Genomic DNA, 19,622 nt, shown 5'->3' on the forward strand with positions numbered 1-19,622 from the left:
AAAAATGCTTGCCTTTTGTCGAACGAGAAAAAACTGCATTGCTCAGAAGGGGTAATTTGTGAGGCTAAGTTCCAAAATGGCAGAAGAGAAGTACACCTCTGTTAATAGGCATCTTACAAAATATCCAGCACATGTAAGTTAAGGCATTCTAGATAAAATTCTGCTAAGCCAGAAATCTGTTCTTGATTCTACCACCCAAATCTGTCCTTTTCTTCTTCTTTAGGGTTATGAGCCCCTTGTCTCTGAATGTGCTTGCTTTCTGTCCAGTTGGAAGACCTTCATCCATCACTTTTCTCATTTTTCTTCTGTCCCCTCTCTTCACTGCTGTGCTTCACTGTTCTGGGTGGCAGATTTGGGAAATAGGTCATAAAAGCACCAGTGCACCTTGAACCCTAGTGGTGCTGCTTTTAGCTTCATTGTCTTTCCATTGATATAGATTTTACGGCTAACCCTTGGCCTAAACGCAGCTGGACCTCAATCCTGTTCTGGCACTAGGGTTTTAATATATTTGGCACTTTAACCCCTAGAAGCCATTCCTTCTGCTAATAATACTATAGCAAGAAGCTGCTTTAGGAGCACAGTGTGGATGCTTTCTTTTATAGCCCTATCCCTCTGTATCCAAAGCATTAATGCCTTCATATTTAGCATAGAGTATAATATACTTCAGGTAGTGGGTAGGGCACCTAGGCCATAGCTCTTAGTACTGTGTGTGCCCCCTACTCCCAAACAATTTTTTAAAAAAGTGATGCACAACATTTAAACTTTTTTTTAAGGTGAAAAGACATTCAAATAACCTTAGGGACATGGCCAGTATATTGTTTCTTCTCTGCCCGCTGATGATTCAATGTATATTTTTGATGTACCATATAAATATATATATATATATACACACACACACATATACACACACATATATATATATTATAAAAATGTTGAAATAAAAGTAAAAATATTTTGATAATCAAATTTACTTGATCTCCTGTGTTGCTTGATCGATAAATTCACATTGTTGGGCTAAAATCAACGTGTTTTAGATTCACGTCCATCTTCGACCATGGGAGCTCACTGAGGGAATTTGGGCCAATCACTTTCAGCCCAAAAGGCCATTGTTGTGGGGAAAATTGGGGAAGAGTGGTCCATTAACTCTCTTGAACTACTGGAGGAAAGGACAGAAATTAAACATTTTAATAAGAGGAAACAGCTGTCAGCTGTCTTGACATGGTAGTGGATGATGGGATATATCTGCAAGTCATCTACAGGTTGCATTGGACTGCAAGTTGAAATGCTTTGGGAACTTTTCAATTTCTTGAGCAGCTAATGCATTATTATTACTAACCCATTATTACTATTGAGAGCCTATTACATGATTACAGCAGTGTACAAATTTTATCAATAATAATTAATTTCAGAGCTGGCATCTGTCACAAAAGGTCTAAGAGAAGTATCTTTATACAATGTACACAAGGCTCTTGAACCAATACTTGACTAAAAGAATACTGTAGCGATGAAGGTCTGGTCTGTACAAACCTTGGGTGAGATAAATGAAACTGTTCTTGGGTTGCACCATTAAAAATTGTACCTTCATAAAATAAAATCTCTGTGGCTGTTGAAAGCTAGTCATAATGAAGAATTCTCCACGAAGATCTTTTTCATCCCAGTTTTATCTGTTTAGTGACTTTTCTTGGTGGGGGGTGGGATAGATCTTTATTATGAACAACTTACAGACACATTCAGTTGAGGCATGCTTTATTGAATGCAATACATTTTGTTGCATTTGCACAACACATGCAATCCAAACCAGACTTTGGCATATTGCAACAAAAAAAAAATACAACCATAGATTAAAAGTATATAGACTAAGCTATATAGCTAAAAGTATATAGGCAAAGACAGTTTTCCTTTGAATTCTCCTCAGGATGTTGCATTTCCTCATAGTTAACAGTCAGTGGGAAAGAACTGACCTATCAATGCAGTAGAAATTCTATACAGTCTTTTTGCAGTGAACGAAAACTATAGAATAAATGACAGTTCACATTTATTTCTAGTAGCCTTGTGTAGGATAGCTTTTGGGTGCACTGGGCTCTATTTTAACGTGTATGTGAATACCAGGGAAGAAAGCTTTCCAACCTAAGCTCCAAGAATAATTCTAGTTAGCTCATACGAAGAACTTTAGTCTATTGAACTCAGGCCTTGAACCTGAGGCAGTTTGGAGTTCTTTTTAGATCTGTACTGTTAACAGACAGTGAACATCTTGACTGATTCTTATCAAAGGAATACACTGTGGACCAATCCACTGGTCAATGTTTGGTCTCATCAGTTTGCTACATTTTGTCTCTATAAGCTCAGATCTGTGTTTTCCAGAATCCTTTATGATCTTTTTGTGGTCTTTGCTTAAGTTTGCAATTATAATCATTATACTTCTTACAGAATAGAACACCAGATCCCTACATGCCATCTTTGACCTTCTAGAGGCACTAAGAGAAGATAAGCATGCAGTGGTATTCTTGCTATGTATGTGCCCACACAAATGTATGCCAGCTGAGCTTTTCATAAACTAGCTTGGCACACGGACAAACAACATGTTGCTTCAGCCAACTTTTTTTTAATTGAGGCATGTGTTTGCAAGTAAGAAATGATGGTTGGAAGGGAAGGACATGTTAGTTCTTTATTTGGCTCTTAATTATTATTTCCTCTCTACACACACACACATTTTCCCAGTCTGGCTTCTCAGTCAGAAATCAGTTGCAAAAACTAAAACGTTATGAAAGAAAACTGATAATAAATGGGAAGATAAAGTATCTCCCACTGCCCCTCTATTTCCTTCGGCAACATCTCTTTATGCAGATTACATTTACTCTCATGGTTTCTCTACGAACATTTAGTTACATCGAGGTAAGTTACGAGTATGATGGGCACTACTTCAGAATATAGTACAGGTAATTCTCAATTTATAAGCATTCATTTTGTGATTGTTCAGCACTGAGAAAAGTGATTTATGACCATTTTTCACACCACTACTGCAGCATTCCCATGGTCACATGATCAGAATTTGGACACTTGGCAACTGGCCTGTATTTATGAGGGTTGCAATGTCCTGGAGTCACATGATCACCTTTTGCAACCTAATGAAGTTAATGGGTAAGCCAGATTCACTTAAATATGTTACTAACAGCTGCAGTGATTCACTTAACAATTACAGCAAGAAAGGTTATAAAATGGGGCAAAACTCACTTAACTATATTGCTTAGTAATAGAACTTTTGGGCTCATTTGTGGTTATAAGTTGAGGACTACTTGTATTATACTGTAATACAATTTTTATTCTTATTCCATCAATGAGTTGTATTTGCTGACATTTACTGACATTTAGTGGCATTTATAGATTAATAGACATTCTTCTTTAATATTCCTTTTGCAAATATGTAAGATTTTTTTTAAAAAAGATTATTTTCTTCCATAAAGTCCTTAAATGGAAAATAATTATCTTCAAATTTTTGAATAACAAATATTTTGCCTATAATCATAACTTTCTTATTAAACTAATTTCAATGCCATTTTTGTCCAATTTAAGTATTTCTGTTTAAATTACCTTCCCAATTCTTGCTCACTAATCTACACTGAAAAAACTGGAGAAAATAATTATATTCACATTGATGTTGGGAAAGCTAAAATACATTTTTTAATTTATTGTTATCTATTCTGACTGGGACACTGTGTTCTGTACTGTATTCAATAAAAGTTGATACTGCACAAACAATTCAGAGCAATGTAGAATCTGTTTTTAATCTGCATTTCAAGAATTCATAAGCAACATAGGAATCATTTCTCAATGCATTATGGGATAACAGCAGTTCTCTGATTTGAATCGACTTTATCATGACACCAGTTATATGTTACATTCATTATCCAGATCAGGTATACAAGGTCACAGTGTTTGGAAGAGACATTCACAAAACAATCAAAATCAAATCCAGATCAAGAGAGTTAATGATATATAAAAGATCACTAAAATCTATTATCCCCAAACCTAATTTCTGTTGGCAGATAATGTGCTTTCCCACAAGTTTCTATCTATATGTTTCCTCTTTTCCACAAACCCTAACCCTTATAAAAGTACAGTTAGCTTCTAAAAAATCATTCTAGAATCTGCTAATTCAAGAACATGGAAGATGGTGGATTAACTTGGCCAGGAGGGCTTCAATACTGAGTGAAGGAATAGAATATTCCATTATTCTTCTTCCTCATGTTGTTATATTCATGGCCCATCCCTCCCTTTTCCACAATCGTAAAAGATATTTCTGGAAAGGCTGGGATAATTCTACCATGCTACTCTTCAGGTTCCAAATCAAAATACAACTTAGTACCCCTGACAACTATTTTCAGATTTAAAATGTGGGTTCTTTAAACATTAAATAAAATAAAAATAAACATTAAATAAAATAAAAATAGTCTAAGCAAAAGAATGTTAAAAATCCAACCTTTAGTGCGCTGTATTGACTATTTAATACACTAGGCATTGGACATATGCTGATACTATCTGCTTGATTTTTTAAAGTACTATTTTGAGTGAAAAGTCAAGAAAAACTTCTACACTTGTGTCCTGGATTTGGAAAATTCTTTCTACCAAGACAAAAACAAATGATATAGAGATAAAGGCTGTAGGAACATAGGGTGTCTGTTACTGGTTTCTGCTCTGTGGCAAGGCCAGCCCTGCTCTACATGCATACATGTTTACCAGCAATAGTGGGTCCAACACCTGTGGGTTTCATCCATCCACAGAACCACTGCTTTTGTTCTTGCGGCTGAGCGGGAAGGTAGACTTGCTCTGTGGCTGTGTCATTTTGCTGGCTAAGTAGACAAAGGGGTCAATGAGACTCCGACGGTCAGCAACTGAGGTTTCCCACAGTTTTACTTTCTCTGCCTTTGCCCAGTGTTGGGCTATATCATGGTCCACACGGCGTTGTTCCTGCAAATCACATTTGTTGCCTAAAACCACAATAGTCACCTATGAAGATTGGAGGGGGGGGGAGAGAGAGAGAGAAAAAAAAATCTAGTTGATACAATGTCAAATGCACAAAATGCTCCAAATCCCAGGATGCTCTTATATAAATTTTATTAAAAAATAAAAAACTATGAAAAAGTAATACAAAGTAAAGAAAGAAAAGAAAAAGGGAAGGACAAAGATGCAAAAAGAAAAGATAAAAACAGAAAAAGCTTCCAATTTCCTTTGCAGCAAATACAAATATGGCCACATAATTAGCTCTTACTCTATGATTATTAAAAAATTTCTATTATGTAATATTTTAATCATCAAAACTTCAAATCAAAAGCTCACTTTCCCCCCCCTTTCATGGAAAAACCCATAAGGAGTTTCCAGGCAACAATAAATGTAGATGTTGTCTTTTCTCTAATCAAGTTTAGCCATCTCTGCAGTTTCCATCATTGTAACCCACCATTCTTCCATTGTGAATCGAATCCCAGGATACTCTTGACACGGTGGAACAAGGCCACCACCCAGAATATTTGGATGTCTGAGTCAAGGGAAAACATTCTTTCCCTTTTAGATTTGTTAGCTGAAGATTGCTTCTATCTAGAAAGACAACAGGATGGGTCCTTCAGTGCACTTAAAAACAATCCCAACATGCTTGCTGGTGGCATAAATGCCTTTTTTTTTTTCAAATATGCCATCCCTGCTTCTTACTGCTCTTAGTGCCTGGCAGCCAAATTGTCTGCCTCAGGGGCCTTCTATTTATCCCATTCTCTGACTCATCCTCAGCAACTGTAGCATTTAGCTGACCTTGGTGGGTTTAAGAAACCTATGTAGAGTTAGGACTAGTTCATGTTTGGATGGGAGACCACTAGAAAATCCCAAGATTGTGGATTCGACTGAGAATACAAAAAGGAAAGAAAAAGGATCCCATGAAAATACAATGGCAAATCATTTCCACATTATTGCTGAACTTGACCAAAGACAGACTTATGTGGCCATACAATCACATACCAACATGACACAAATATTGTGACAGAAGAGATTATTAACTTCCAATTCTCTGCCTTGATGAAAAGTGGCCAGGGGCCAGGAGCTTCAAATGATGGGTGGAAACTCTAGTTTCTAGAGTTGGGGGGGGGGAACCCTCCTATTCCTGGAGCCCCCCTCCCCCAAGAAATTATTAAGCTACCAAAAAAACAACCACATTACAGGCAGTCCTCTTTTAATGGCCACATTCCGGATCAGCAATGGAAATATTAAGCCAAGTGAAATAACAATTGTGCTTATAATCTTACTTCAGCTTTCCTTTGCTTCACAGACCTACGAATGTTAAAAATAATTGGCCACAAAGTTATTTCTTCAGCATTATCCTAACTGTGAACAATCATTGTCCAGGACAACTGGTAAATGAGGACTACCTGTACCTTTTGAAGACAGAAAAATAAATTAAGATGTTTGATCAATGTACCCCTCTAAAGAGAATCAGCATAACACATCTTCTACAGCTTAAAAATATATTATTTTTGTGAAATAAAGGTGTAACAATTGTTTCTCCTAAAAAAGAAAGAAAGATGTAATGGTATGTGGGAATAACTTTGGAAGACTGGGCAGAGAGATGCTGATGTCAGGCTCAAAGCCCACAAGTGACAAATGGTGATTCTTCCAAGCTGAGTTCTTCATTGTTTCCACATCTACAGGCAGAATCTTGCCCGGCTGAGGACTCTACTATATCACATACTCTGAGAATTATTAGGGAGGGGCTGTCTTCACTCTCTTTCTCTCGCGCAAGATATCTGTCTTTTATTCCTCTGGAATGCTCTTCCTCTTGGGAATCAACCCCACTACACTCCATTAAAGGTGCTTAAGGAACAGTCAAATAAGTGCTATCCACTCCTGCAGAGTGGGCAGAGCAAGAGTCTCAAGATGACCCTCCCTAAGTCATTGAACTGTAGGTGATGGCAGGAGAAATCCACTTTTCAGACTGGCAAGATTCTGTTAACGTAGCTTTACAATAAAATAAGAATTATCTCATTTTACTATGATTCTTTCTACATGGTAAATTCTGTCAGACAGAATAAAGAGATAAACACACATCAAAGACACTATGCTACCAGATAAAGAACAGATGAGTAGCAACAATGTTAAAATAGATTCAAATCAATCTGAAAAGTCCATTTTTGTCATTTTAGGGTCGTTGCAACAAGATCATAGAGGTTATCTTAAAATAAACTTCAAACAAATTATGTCATTTTTGCCTTAATAGACACATTTTGTTATTGGATCCCCACTTCTAAAGAACATTAGATTTTTTTGAAAGTTGATTTGAGCATCTACCTAGAACATCCCTAGACTCTTTTGCTACCCAAAGGCTTTTATGGCATGAGTATCTGGGATGCTGAGAGCAGTTTGTTCTAGTGGTTAAAGCACAAGGCTAGAAAGCAGAAGATCATGAGGTCTAGTCCTGCCTTAGCCATGACATCAAGCAGAAGAGTCACTCTCTCTCAGCCCAAATCACCTCACAGGATCGTAGAGGAAATAGAAAAAGGAAAATCTGTTGGATATGTTTACTGCCTTGAGTTATTTGTAAAAATAATACAGGGAATCAATCAATCAACATTCTGCAGCTTTCCCCAATTAGGAAAAGCTTCAGCAAAGAAGTCCACCTACCTCCTTCTTATCCTTGTTTTTGTCTATTTCCTTCTTGAGAATCTCCACCCTCTTGAAAGACTCCTTGCTGTCAATACTGTAAACCAGCACAAATCCATCCGTGCAAGAGAAGCAATGCTTGGGCAGCTCCAAGCATTGTGAGGCTCCATCCCTCAAGCCTCGGGTGTCATAGAAGCGCACCTGTTCACGCAGATTCCGGTCTGTTTCAATGGAACCCATGTAAATGTCTTCCTGGGTTTCAATCATCTCTGAACCTGCAGGGAATCAATCAGATGGAATATAAGGATCTCTACCAAAAAAAACCAAACCTTGATCTTGCTCCTAGATAGATATACACAGCTATCCAGAATAATTTCTGCTAACTGCACTTGTTAAATGTTTAACTATGGTAAGAAAAGACATAAAATGGAGCAAAATTCATTCAATGAGCAACAGAAATTTTGGGCTCAATTGTGGTCGTGGTAGTGAAGGACTACCTGTACATACTAATAACAAAACCAAATAAAGCTATTTAATTTTCACACGTTGCACTAAGCCATAGTATGTATTTCCTTTAGGCTTAGCATGCCTGAACCCATCAATCTTCTTTGTTAGTCCTGGTTTATCAGACAGTGTGTTGTGCCATTCAGCCAACTGTTGTTATTCAAGGAAAAATTCCTAAGCAGATCATGACTTAGTAGCCAGTGGAACAGAAAAGCCTAAAATGTATGATATGGGCAAAATAGTAAAGAAATAAGATTTCCCATTTAATTCCAACACTCACCAACAATATGATTCCCATATAGAAGCTGTTCCAGGATCGAAGTCTTCCCAACTGATGCTTGCCCACATACTACCACTTTGCAACTCTTCCCCATTATCTGGAGGATTACAAAGAGGAAAATTTCAAGAAGGATATACTGTAAATGAGTGGTGAAAACATATCGAAATGAAGATACATATGCAAACACTACTATTGCTCAAGGCTGGCTTTGGCTGTTCAGAGAGGGAGTCCTACATAATAACCAGACTATCCCAATCTTAGGTGCTGGTGCACAGGTAAAAGACATGAGCAGAAATTCATGAGGCTTTATAATGGCAAATGTCTGGGCAAAGTCAAGCAGAACTAAGATGAAGAATAGTTAATAGCCCTATTATTTGCAAGAATTAGAAAATGTTTCTTAAGGTCCAATAATTTAATATTTGCAAATAGAATTGATTTTTTTTCCTGCCATGGTTGGCTTTGTGCTATTCACATTTATTTTGATCTCAAGGTTTCTCTCTGACAATATAGGAACATTAATGAATTTGCTCAGATCTTGGTGCAGTTCTTTTCTCCACAGTGATTCTCTGCATAAGACTTTGTGATCTGTAGTAACTCGTGTATTTGAATATACTCATTTGTCTTACAGTCTGCAGTAATAATTTGCCTTGGATCTGGCTTTAGTTGGTGGACTTTGCTTTCCAGTCAAATCAAATAATTTTTTATTCACTCATAGACCAGCAAATAAACACAAGAGTCACAATTAAGATAAAGGGAAATATGATTATTCTAAAAAAATAAGTGAAAAGAATTAGAGTTAATATGGTGTATCGTGCAGACTATACAATAAGTACTTGGCTTGGGTTTCCAGTCAAAAGAAAGTAAATCCCATACATTCTAGGTCTAGGAGACAGAATCAAGGCTACCTCAGAATCAAGGCTACCTCTGTTTCTTACTCTAATTTTACAATTCTGATCCCTAGATTTGGTGCTTGGTGTCGCTGAATTCCAATCAGTGCTTGAATCAAACAGGGTTTGCTGATGCTTTTAGAGTTTCAGAGAGAACCCTTCTACCCCTTTAGTTTTTTCTTGACATAATCATGATTACTCTGGAGGAGACACTAACATCTTTCCCTTCTAATCATTAATGAGGAGAGAACAGAAAAGCAGCTGAGACTTACTAGCAGTAGCAGCACCATTGAGTAATTTTAGGGATGAGTAGGATGGATAGGATGATAATTTCCTTTTGTTTTCTTGTGTTTATCATTTTGGGCCAAAAGCAAGTTCATTCACTTTTCCCAAGTAATTTTTAAACCAACTAGGCACATCTAGAAAGAGGCTGCTTTTTACAATATTATGTTAGTGTTAGAAAAACTGTTTGTCAGAAAGATTGGCCAAAGAAAAGAATAAGTTGAAGAATAAAAATAACATGTAAGCAGCTTCCAATATACATTTCTTTTCTTTTAATCTACAGCTAACATTAAAACTCTAAACCAAAAAAAAGTTTAAAAAGTGAATGAAACAGTGATAAGGGGTTTCAGGATTCAATCTGGGTGGGTCACCAGGACCACACCAACCCAGATTGGATCCTGCAACATTATCCTAGGACATTTATATTTGCCTTCATTCATAAAGGGTTTCCTCTGAGAATGCAGTATCCTATCTAATCATCAGTCTGAATATGTATCCTGTATTATCTGCTTACTCTGAATATTTTTATGATAACTCTGAGCTTGATTGTTTTCTTGCAGTTGTTTCATTACCCAAACCAGATAACATCATCAGGGCTAGCAAGAAAACAAGTTCAGAGAGCACCAAGGCTCCCCTCAATTCAACCCTGAGCTACAAGTATTCTCTTTTATTGGAATATTTTTATGTCTCTGACAACCAAAATTCTACAATGGAACAGGAAAGCCACAGTATCTCCAAGTAATGTTCTTGCTTTTTAGACGGGAAAAGTGAAAGCTATGTTTATCAGTTGGTATTGCTTCTGTGCCACATTTTACCTATTAAATTTTTATGCTATCCATCTCCCCTGCAAAGTAACTCTTATTTTCTATGTACACGAATGTATAGTATATAATTAAAGCTAAATATATTTAAATATAAAAACAATAAATTTTAGTCTGTTCATATTTACTACAAATTAGCCAGGATTTATCCACACTAGAAACATAGAGGAATAAATTAGGCAGCACTGTTACAAATTTCCACTATTGAGAACAATTATTCCTTTAATCTTGTGTAGTGTGAGACTGCTCAGAGAAATATCACACAGCAATGGCAAATGGCAAAATTGCTGTCTCTTACATTTCATGACACTTTTGCTCTTTTATTTGTGCATTAATGGTCTGTCAAACAAGGCCTGGCATCTGATAAAAGCCAAGTTCTCAAAATCCAATGTCATCATTTATCAATCTCCAAGGCACTGCTAGCTTCTGGTGGGTCAGATAATACTCTAATTAAATAGCTGGTTGCTGCTCCTTAGAGAGGGGGAAATGCTCATTTGCAAATCTATCATAGATTAAATTAATCGCTGGGACAACTAGCCTGCAAACCCACCCAATCACTATTGCGCTTCTAAAAGTCTGCAATTTGTCTGAAAACTCGATTAAAAAACAAACAAACCAGCCAATCCAAAGCAATTTACCTTCCCGACCCAGGCACTGCTCTTGATGTTTCCGTGCCGTCTTCAGCAAGGAAAGGAACTGAGGACCAACAACTCGGAATGACTGAGAGAAAAGACATACGTGGAAACTGCAGCCCACAGCTCCATCTAGAGCACTGTCTGCTTTGTAATTTACTCTCTCTTGCGATCCAGTTAAGATATTTAGGAAAAGGCAACAGCAGCGCACTGCAGTCAAGTACAGAAGAATGGAGATACAAAGCTGAGCTCAGCAATCTTGTTATAATCCAAAAAGGGCTCTTCTTCATTTTAAATTTTATGAAAATTATACAGTCAAACGAGGGCTAGTGATCTTTAAAGAAAACGGCGGAAATGGTGAACTGAAAGTAATAAAAGCAATACCTCTTTTCCCTCCCTATCTCTGATTGAATTCACTAAACCAAATTTTGTTTGGCAAGAGTGCTGGTAGCAGAAAAATGGGAAATTAAAATACACTTACAGTACAAACGACATGAGAATAAATACATGACTGTAAATATGATGTGGAAAAATGTTTTAAGGTTTGGGATATCTTCAGTTGAGGCAGTGGCTGTGCTGACGTGGCGTTCTTGATTAACTGATCTATGGTTTATGGAATTAACTCAATTTTCTGAGTTTCACATAATACACTGAACAATATATCCAATACACAGGTTGGCTTTGCAGAACACATTAGGCTGAAAGATAGTTGATTAGTTTTTAGTATCGTGTTCATGCAATCAGACCCGTTTTATTGAAGAAAAAATTAATTCTTTCTCCTGGAATAAAAACGTATGACTATGAAATTGTCATCTAGTGCTTTCTAGTGCTCTATTGCTAGGCATCTAACAATAAAACCATATTGCTTTTATTGCTAGATGCCTAGCAATAGAGCACTAGAAAGCGCTAGGTGACAATATTGCTTTTATTTGTTGTGTAAGTGCATTTCTTTTATACTGTACGCTGTATTGCCTTTCCAAAGAAAATAAACTTTTATAAAATTCTGTAAAACCGTATTTTCTATTTTTATTGCAGAAAAAAACCTGCTTATTTACAGATAGAACTTTTTCCTAAGTATAAACAGATTCTGAAATATTGAAACCCAATGCTATCAAAAGAAGATCTGAAAGCAGACCGGTCCCGACTTCCAGGTTTTTTCTGCATATTTCTGTCCGAAGATACATGATTACTTCCAACTCCTGTTTCTCCAGTCCCGGGGCAAAAAAAAAAAAAAAAAAATCTTGGAGGACTGTACCGAGTCCTCGCCTCACTCTCCTCCGAACCGGAAGTGACCTATCTACCCATGATTCTTTTGTCTCCGGATATGGAAGGAGGAACTTCCGCCTCGTTCCTTTTTATTTTATCTCGTTCTCTCTCCGGCTCGCCGGCCGTTGATTGCAGCAACAAGGAACCAAGATGGCGGCAGCGGGCGGAGATTGCGACGTGATTATGGCGCCCGCGGCTCCCCCAGCGCTGGCTTCGCATTCCGAGGAACCGCTGATGTTGAGCGAAGAGGACGAGGGGACGCGCAGGTAAGCCCTCCGCCATTTCTTCTGTCCCTGGAAAGGAGTTTTTGCCCCGCGGAGGGGGAGGGGCTGCTTCGAAGCCGGGGGAGGACAAGAGGCGGAGCCTGCTTCACTGCCGTGGGGGTGGAGAAAAATAGGGCTTATTTTACAAAAGTAGCCTGGAAGGCGGCCTATGTGATTTGGCATCATTGTCATTTGTTAGCTCTTCCTCCAAAGGATCATGAATGAGAAAATTCAAGATTAAGCCAGTTAATGAAGGGAAGTTAAGAGAACCTCTCACATTTAGGGACAATATACATCTAATTCAGAGCGTTGAGGAATAAATCATGTAGGTTCTGTTATAACTTCTGGACTGTTTAGTTAGGAGATGAATTGCTGGATGAAAGAGACCTACAGTCTGATCAATATTTACATTTAACTGTGAATTTCCCAGGTTCAAGGTAACAGGATTCAAGCTGGAGATTTGCCACAGTAGGCAGTGAGACATCTAATCTATACGTTTTGTGTTAAATCTTATTTGGGGGGAAAAACACCTTGAATTTAATTTTGGATTATTATGGGGCAGTGATTTTTTTCTATCTTGATTCATAAGATGCACAATCACTGCATAATAGTGTAGGCAGTTACAGGTGAAAACTAATGCAGTCCTTTTTTAAAAAAAAAATTCTGGGTTGGGTGCCACTTGGTTTATAGCAAGTGATTCCTCTCTTGTGAGAAAAATCATAGAGGAATCTCTAGAAAAAAATAGTAGCTAATCTGGAAGTTTGTAGTATCAGGCTTTTGGCTGGCTGGGCAAACAAAGAAAAGGTGAATTAAAAATGAATCTGGCTGTCATTGATTACAAAATTAGATATATGATTTGAAAAAAATTCCTGTTTCTCCTGTTATTCAAAGGATCACACCTTGTTTCTGATGTCTTTTCTGCCTTACAGCTAAAGGTACCTATCAGTAAACGCTTATTATACTTATATATAGAAACTGTGACATACATAGTTGGGTTGTAACACATGTACTCCTGGGACATTGGATGATAGCCAACACTTGTAATTGGCAGTTTGCAAGGGTGCATAGTGTGGGGTTATCCTCAGGGGAACCTTCTGAATTGGATAAGTGAGCTATAATTTATGTTAGCAAGCTTGGCTAGGGTTTGAATGAGTCTTCCAGCTAAATATTCCATAATGCAATTCAAAGTATTAGATTTCCTAGAGACAGTTGATCATCAATTAAAGGTATTGACTTTTTTCCTCCTCCAAGAGTAGTACAATGTGACCTACAATATCCATCCTGGATTCAAATAGTAAAACTGAATAACTTAGTTTGTGGGATGAGGGAGTGAAGGAGAATTAAAACAACTTCCTAAAAGAACCATAATTTTAAGATTATTAAACAACTGCAGTTGAGTGTGATTTATTCAGTGCACCATAATTAAATTATAGTGCAATATAATATATGAATCCAGGCATGGGTTATTGTACCACAATGTTAGATAATAGTTGAGATTGTAAAAAGTATAGTTGTACCTTTCAACGCTGGAGTAGAAAGAAGATATATACTACATACATAGGAGAAAAAAAGACCATATTATATCTTGCATATCAGGCATCCATAATGACTGAGCATGTTTCCCAGAGCATGTTTCAGAATCCTCTGCAATATTTACAAATTCCTTAACTGTGTGGGAAGGATTTCCCCCAAATTTAAAAACCTCTGCAGTACAACTTTTATAGCTTGAATGGCCTGCTCACATCCTAAGAATATGTATACTGCTTCACAAAAAGGGCATATCCTGGGTTTTGGAAGAATTTCTGTCTTGGGACAACCTCTAGTAGGATTGTGCAGCATTTTGTAATTATGTATTTGAGAGCATGGAAACAGAAATGTAACCTCTGTTTGCTACTGTATGATGCTTGGAAAACATAGTTGTATTAAGATATTGCAGATAGGTACTGCATTTCTATTTGGAATAATGCATAATCTTAGTATCTAAAATGAGAATTTATCCTAGCATAAATGTATACTGTGCTATAGAGTCAGGGTAAATTCATTAACTATGATGGTTATAAAAATCTAAATATGGTATGTGTTAACAGTGAAGATCAATAATACAATATTTGCTATTCGTATTGGAATTTCAGGGCAGGGCATTTGATTCCCAATTGTTGTGAGCAATTGGTAGTTTTCTTAATGAGGGTCCTCGGTGTTCTCTGAGTTTGGTTGTTTTCTTGCAGATATTTCATTACCTAAACTAGATAACATCATCAGTGCTCTGATTGATGCATCAGATTGAACACTAAAGATGTAACCTAGTTTTGGTAATGAAACATCTGCAAGAAAACAACCAAACTCAAAGAGCACCAAGGACCCCTCATTTCAACCCTGAGCTACAAATATTCTCCTTTATTAATTATCTTAAATGTATGTTAAAAGCTTTGAATATTAAAATTGGGAAATATTGTATAATTTTACAGAGTCACATGATTGGTCTGGAGTGATTGTTTTCAATGTCCTATTTATATGACTTATTTAACTGGTTTGAGTTATGACACTAGGAAAATTTGGTAAATAGAGCAAAAGACAAAAGTCTCTGCTCCCTGGTCAGCTTTGTTGTTTTGCTAGACAAAGTGGGGTTTTAATTACTTTTTTCCCTAATTATAATGGAAATTACATTGTAGAGAGCCCCCAGGGAAAATGGGGGTTCTCTATGCATTCTTTGTCCTTGGCTGTTTGGTTCTCTCTTTTCATCCCTCTTCCTGCAACCACAAGGGAAAATAGGACAAGGAACAGGTTGGTGTAGGTATGATACTCAATTATGCTACCCCAATTTTTATTCTTAAAAAATTTACTCTTGCTAAAACAAAGTGGGAAAGGAAAGAAATCTTTGACTGGGAAATTTATAAAAGAGAGCACTGAACCCAGTCATTCCATCTCATGCAGAGGTTTTTCTTCTTAGTTGGAGAGTAGAATTGTTTTTTAGCATTTTTTTTGCTATGGTCATTAAGAAAATATACAGGTAGTCCTCGATTTACAACAGTTCATTTAGTGACCATTCAAAGTTATAACAGCACTGAAATAAGTGACTTATGGCCATTTTTCACAGTTACGACCTTTGCAGCATCCTCATGATCATGTGATCAAAATTCAGATGCTTGGCAACTGGTTCATACTTATGATGGTCGCAGTGTCCCTGGAACCATGTGATCACCTTTTGCAACCTTCTGACAAGCAAAGTCAATGGGGAAGCCAGATTCATTTAACAACCATGTTACCAATTTAACAACTGCAATGATTCACTTAACAACTATGGCAAGAAAGTTCGTAAAATAGGACAAAACTCACATAACAAATGTCTCAATTAACAACAGAAATTTTAGGCTCAATTGACATAAGTTAATTACCAGTAGTGGTAATTGTTAAATGAGTACATTCTAATGGTATTTTTTGCCAGAAACCAGTAAAAGCCAGAAATTGACAAAAAGTCACAGACTGTGGTCACTTAATTGTAGTTAATGCTGTGACTGGTTACCCAGCACCTGGCATGCACTCATATGACTGGGGGGGGAGGGGAATACTACCAATTATAATAATTTTAAAGGTTATAAAGCACCAGTTACATGGTCATTGTAAATGCAGATGGCTATTAAGCAACCAGTTGTAAATTAAGGACTTCCTATATGTATTTGCCCACAAAATTATCAACTGAAAAGAATATGTGTAGCTCAGAGTGCTTGGTGCTCTCTGAACATGGTTATTTGCTTGCAGACATTTTATTACCCAGTTAGGTAACATTATCAGTGCTAATGAGTGTGGGGTGCGTAATTTGTAAAGGTATTTATGTGTCTATTGATGTACATCAAAAACACCTCAAGCAACAAAAATCATAGCATCACCATAGCACACAAACCAACTAAAGTGCTCCAAAACATCTTAAGTAAATTAAAGGACCAAGTAGCCCAAGAAGAAGAAAAAAACAGGGATCTATAATAGGGATCCCCAACCCCCAGTCCGTGGACTGGTATCAGGTTGTGGCATGCCAGCAACCAGTTCACACAAACAAGCAAAGCCCCATCTGTGGGATGCAGGCAGCACACAAAACCACACACTCTCCGGTCCATGGAAAAACCTCTCTCCACAAAACCAGTCCCTGGTGCCCAAAAGGTTCGGGACCTCTGATCTACAACATACGGTGTAAGTACTGTAACAGCTACTATGTAGGACAGAGGATTACAGAATACATCCATGAACAGCAACTAGCAGACAGAAGATACTGTGAAAACTCTTTAATCTCACAACACACGGACAGGCTCAACCATGAGGAGTTCTTGGTGCTCTCTGAGCTTGGTTGTTTTATTGCAAATGTTTCATTACTCAAACTAGCTCTGCAACAGCAATGCATAAGATCGTTAAAATCACATAGTTATTATCTCAAGATAAATATTAGAAATTAAGTCTGTAGGGATATTCTTTGAATCTCTGATGTTACCTAGTTTGGGTAATGAAACATCTGCAACAAAACAACCAAGCTCAGAGACCACCAAGAATACCTCATTTCAATTCTGAACTACAAATGTTCTCCTTTATTGAGACTCAACCATAGTTTCAACTGGGAAATGGAGCACCTTAGACCAAGTTAAATCCAGAAACACTAAGGAATTCCTGGAAGCCTGGCATTCAGACAAGGAAAATTCAGGTAAATCAGCTGTCAGTAGACACAAATCACACATTTATACACAATTCAAAGGAGACAATTAAAGAACAAGGAGAACAAAAAGACATCCTCTCCAAAAGACTATATCCAGATAAGCAGGGATTAACATCAGATAAATAGAAAATAATGTCCTAATCAAGGCATTACCAAGGAGAAAACCACATCTCGATCAAGATTGACAGGGCAAGCTGTTGTATATAAACAGGGAGCAAACCTCATACTCATTAGCATAGGTGATTTATTTAGTCAGGTAATGAAAATGTCTGCAAGCTTAGTTAGTCCCAAGGACTCCACAAATTAACTGCAATTCAGAAAATAGGAATAAAAAATCCCCAAACTGCTAAGTCTATGTGATTCAGGAAATTCAAACTTCTTCAGATTTCTTTTTCTTTCTTCAGAGGGGCAAAGCGTGCAAGAATTCTAATCAGTTTGTTTGTAAGGAAATTTCTTCTAAGTACTATTAACTCTGCCTCTGAAGTGAATTGGAGGCTTCAGGTGTTTGTACAATTCCCCTTCCTTCATAGCAATTGTAAAAGGTGTAAAGAGGAAATGTATAAATAAATAAACACTAAACTCTGCCTAGGAGTTCTGATTAGCTGAAGTTCCTACATGAAATTGTTCTTGTACTTTTGCTCTAAGAATACTCCTCATCCCATTTTCAATAACAATAAATTGTGAAGCAATAAAAAAGAGGTATAGCTTGAGATTTTTCTGTCGATGTAGTATAATAATAACCAGTCTTCAAGATTTAAATGTGCTAAAACAACACAGTTGTGATGTTTTCATGTCCCTTTTATTTGATAATTATGGCTACTTAGAATAATGGGGAATAAAGGCATGTTCCTGTTCTAACTTTTTTTAAAGTGATTTGTTTGGCAGTTTTGAGTTTTTCACAATTTTGAGCTTTTTTAGTAGAGGAAACTTCTATTGTCTTAGTAATGAGTTTCTTACTTTTTCTAAAATCAAGCTCTAAATAACAAAGTTCGGATATCTGGAGCACACTAGTTTCCAGGAAAAGAAAACCAAAGCTCATTGAATATCTGCCAAGACAACACAATATCTGGCACAGCAATGTGGTATACATCACAGGAAAGGGAAATTTTACTAAAGGTTTTGAATCAAAGTATGATCACTTTGGGGTCAAAGAAAACCCCAAAGACATAAACTTAAAATGTATGAGAATTTGAAAAAAAATGCAAATCTCTATGTTATAAAGGTGCTTTTTCAGCATTTTATACAGCACCTTACTTATTTGACTTCAGTTGTTTCCAGTAGACGCTAGGCGACACTGGTGCACAGATGAATGTTTATTCACATGCTACAATAAATTGCATTATGCTCATTCCACTTGCATCATGCAAGTTAAAACTGGAGAATCAAAAATAATATCCTTACAGTATCTCAAGATAAGTATCCTAATACAGGTAATCCCCGAATTTTGAGGGTTCACTTAGCACCCACTTGAAATTACACAACAAGCGCCCTCTAATGCTTATGAGCAAGCTTCAAAATTGCAGCACCGTGGCAGGCGTTCGCCCTTACAAACGACTGCAGAGGCTCTGCAACATTCACCCTATTCTGCCCCCTCCCCACAACTTCCTCCTCCCTTCCTGCCATGCCGAACTCACCTTGCAAAAATCCACTCTGCCACGGTTCCTTTCCCTTTGAGGGAGAGGAGAGTTGGCTTGGAAATGCTTTTCGCACCAAGAATGGAAGTTTCTGGAATCCGTGATCTTGCGCAAGTGTTTGAAGTTGCGCCAAATCACAGACCTCAGAAACTTTCATTCTCTATGCAGGAGGTGTTTGCGGTGCCTGTCTCCTGCTCCTGCCTCCAACTCTTTTCTGCCTGAGGGCAGATCTGAAGTCTTCAACTGAGGGAGAAGGCCAGGCCCCTCATACCTGTGTCCAGCCCGCCGGAGCTCGCTGTGCCGGGGGAGAAAGTGAGGCTTCTCCAAGCCACCTAGAACAGAGGCTGGGGGAGGCTTCTGCGTACCTCTGGAGGTCAGATCCAGGCATCAGAGGCATCCTCCAAGCCGTTTGCGCCTGGATCCAGACTGGATCCAACCTCCGGAGGCATGCAGAAGCGTCCCCCGAACTCCATTCTGGGCACAAACGGCTTGGAGCAACCTCTGGCAGCATGCAGAAGCCTCCCCTGATCTCCGTTCCGGAGGTGGCGGCCTCATGATTCCGGAGTTGGGGGCAGCAGGAGGCAGGCTCAGCAAACAGCGCAAGAGTTCAGGCACCCATTCTCTGCGAAAGAGGATCGGTGCCTGAACTTGCGTGATATTATGACACCCAGGGGCTTCCATCGACTCTCCTGTCCCTCAAAAGCAGGAACCGCAGCAGAGAG

At 37.9% G+C, this 19,622-nt stretch overlaps 2 protein-coding genes across 5 annotated transcripts in view; one reads left to right on the forward strand and one right to left on the reverse strand.

Moving 5' to 3' along the window:
• Positions 1-3,696: 3,696 nt before the first annotated feature.
• On the reverse strand, positions 3,697-18,909 carry NKIRAS2 (NFKB inhibitor interacting Ras like 2). Of its 2 annotated transcripts, none has more exons than XM_015832223.1 (4): positions 18,901-18,909; positions 8,420-8,516; positions 7,657-7,910; positions 3,697-5,004 (listed from the first exon to the last, which is right to left on the reverse strand). In XM_015832223.1, exons 2-4 carry the CDS (start codon positions 8,511-8,513, stop codon positions 4,765-4,767), a joined length of 588 nt encoding a protein of 195 aa, XP_015687709.1. In that variant the 5' UTR covers positions 8,514-8,516; positions 18,901-18,909; the 3' UTR covers positions 3,697-4,764. The 2 variants fall into 2 exon arrangements, with proteins under 2 accessions (XP_015687709.1, XP_015687708.1); XM_015832222.1 differs by lacking the exon at positions 18,901-18,909 and adding an exon at positions 11,048-11,144.
• DNAJC7 (DnaJ heat shock protein family (Hsp40) member C7) overlaps positions 12,395-19,622 on the forward strand; it is a 42,199-nt gene continuing 34,971 nt past the window's right edge. For all 3 annotated transcript variants that reach the window (XM_015832219.1, XM_015832220.1, XM_015832221.1), the window contains exon 1: positions 12,395-12,573. In XM_015832219.1, the coding sequence (XP_015687705.1) occupies positions 12,458-12,573 (116 nt within the window). In that variant the 5' untranslated portion in view covers positions 12,395-12,457. The remainder of the gene's footprint in view (positions 12,574-19,622) is intronic.

The sequence above is a fragment of the Protobothrops mucrosquamatus genome, unplaced genomic scaffold, assembly GCF_001527695.2.
Source record: "Protobothrops mucrosquamatus isolate PMUCROS unplaced genomic scaffold, P.Mucros_1.0 scaffold1, whole genome shotgun sequence".
NCBI classification, from domain to species: domain Eukaryota; kingdom Metazoa; phylum Chordata; class Lepidosauria; order Squamata; family Viperidae; genus Protobothrops; species Protobothrops mucrosquamatus.

Excerpts from the sequence above, each read along its gene's own strand:
- NKIRAS2 (XM_015832223.1), bottom strand. The coding sequence starts at position 8,513 with ATGGGGAAGAGTTGCAAAGTGGTAGTATGTGGGCAAGCATCAGTTGGG. Across the intron at positions 7,911-8,419 it reads ATATGGGAATCATATTGTTG|GTTCAGAGATGATTGAAACC; the intron begins GTGAGTGTTGGA and ends GATTCCCTGCAG. Across the intron at positions 5,005-7,656 it reads AAAACAAGGATAAGAAGGAG|GTGACTATTGTGGTTTTAGG; the intron begins GTAGGTGGACTT and ends CAATCTTCATAG.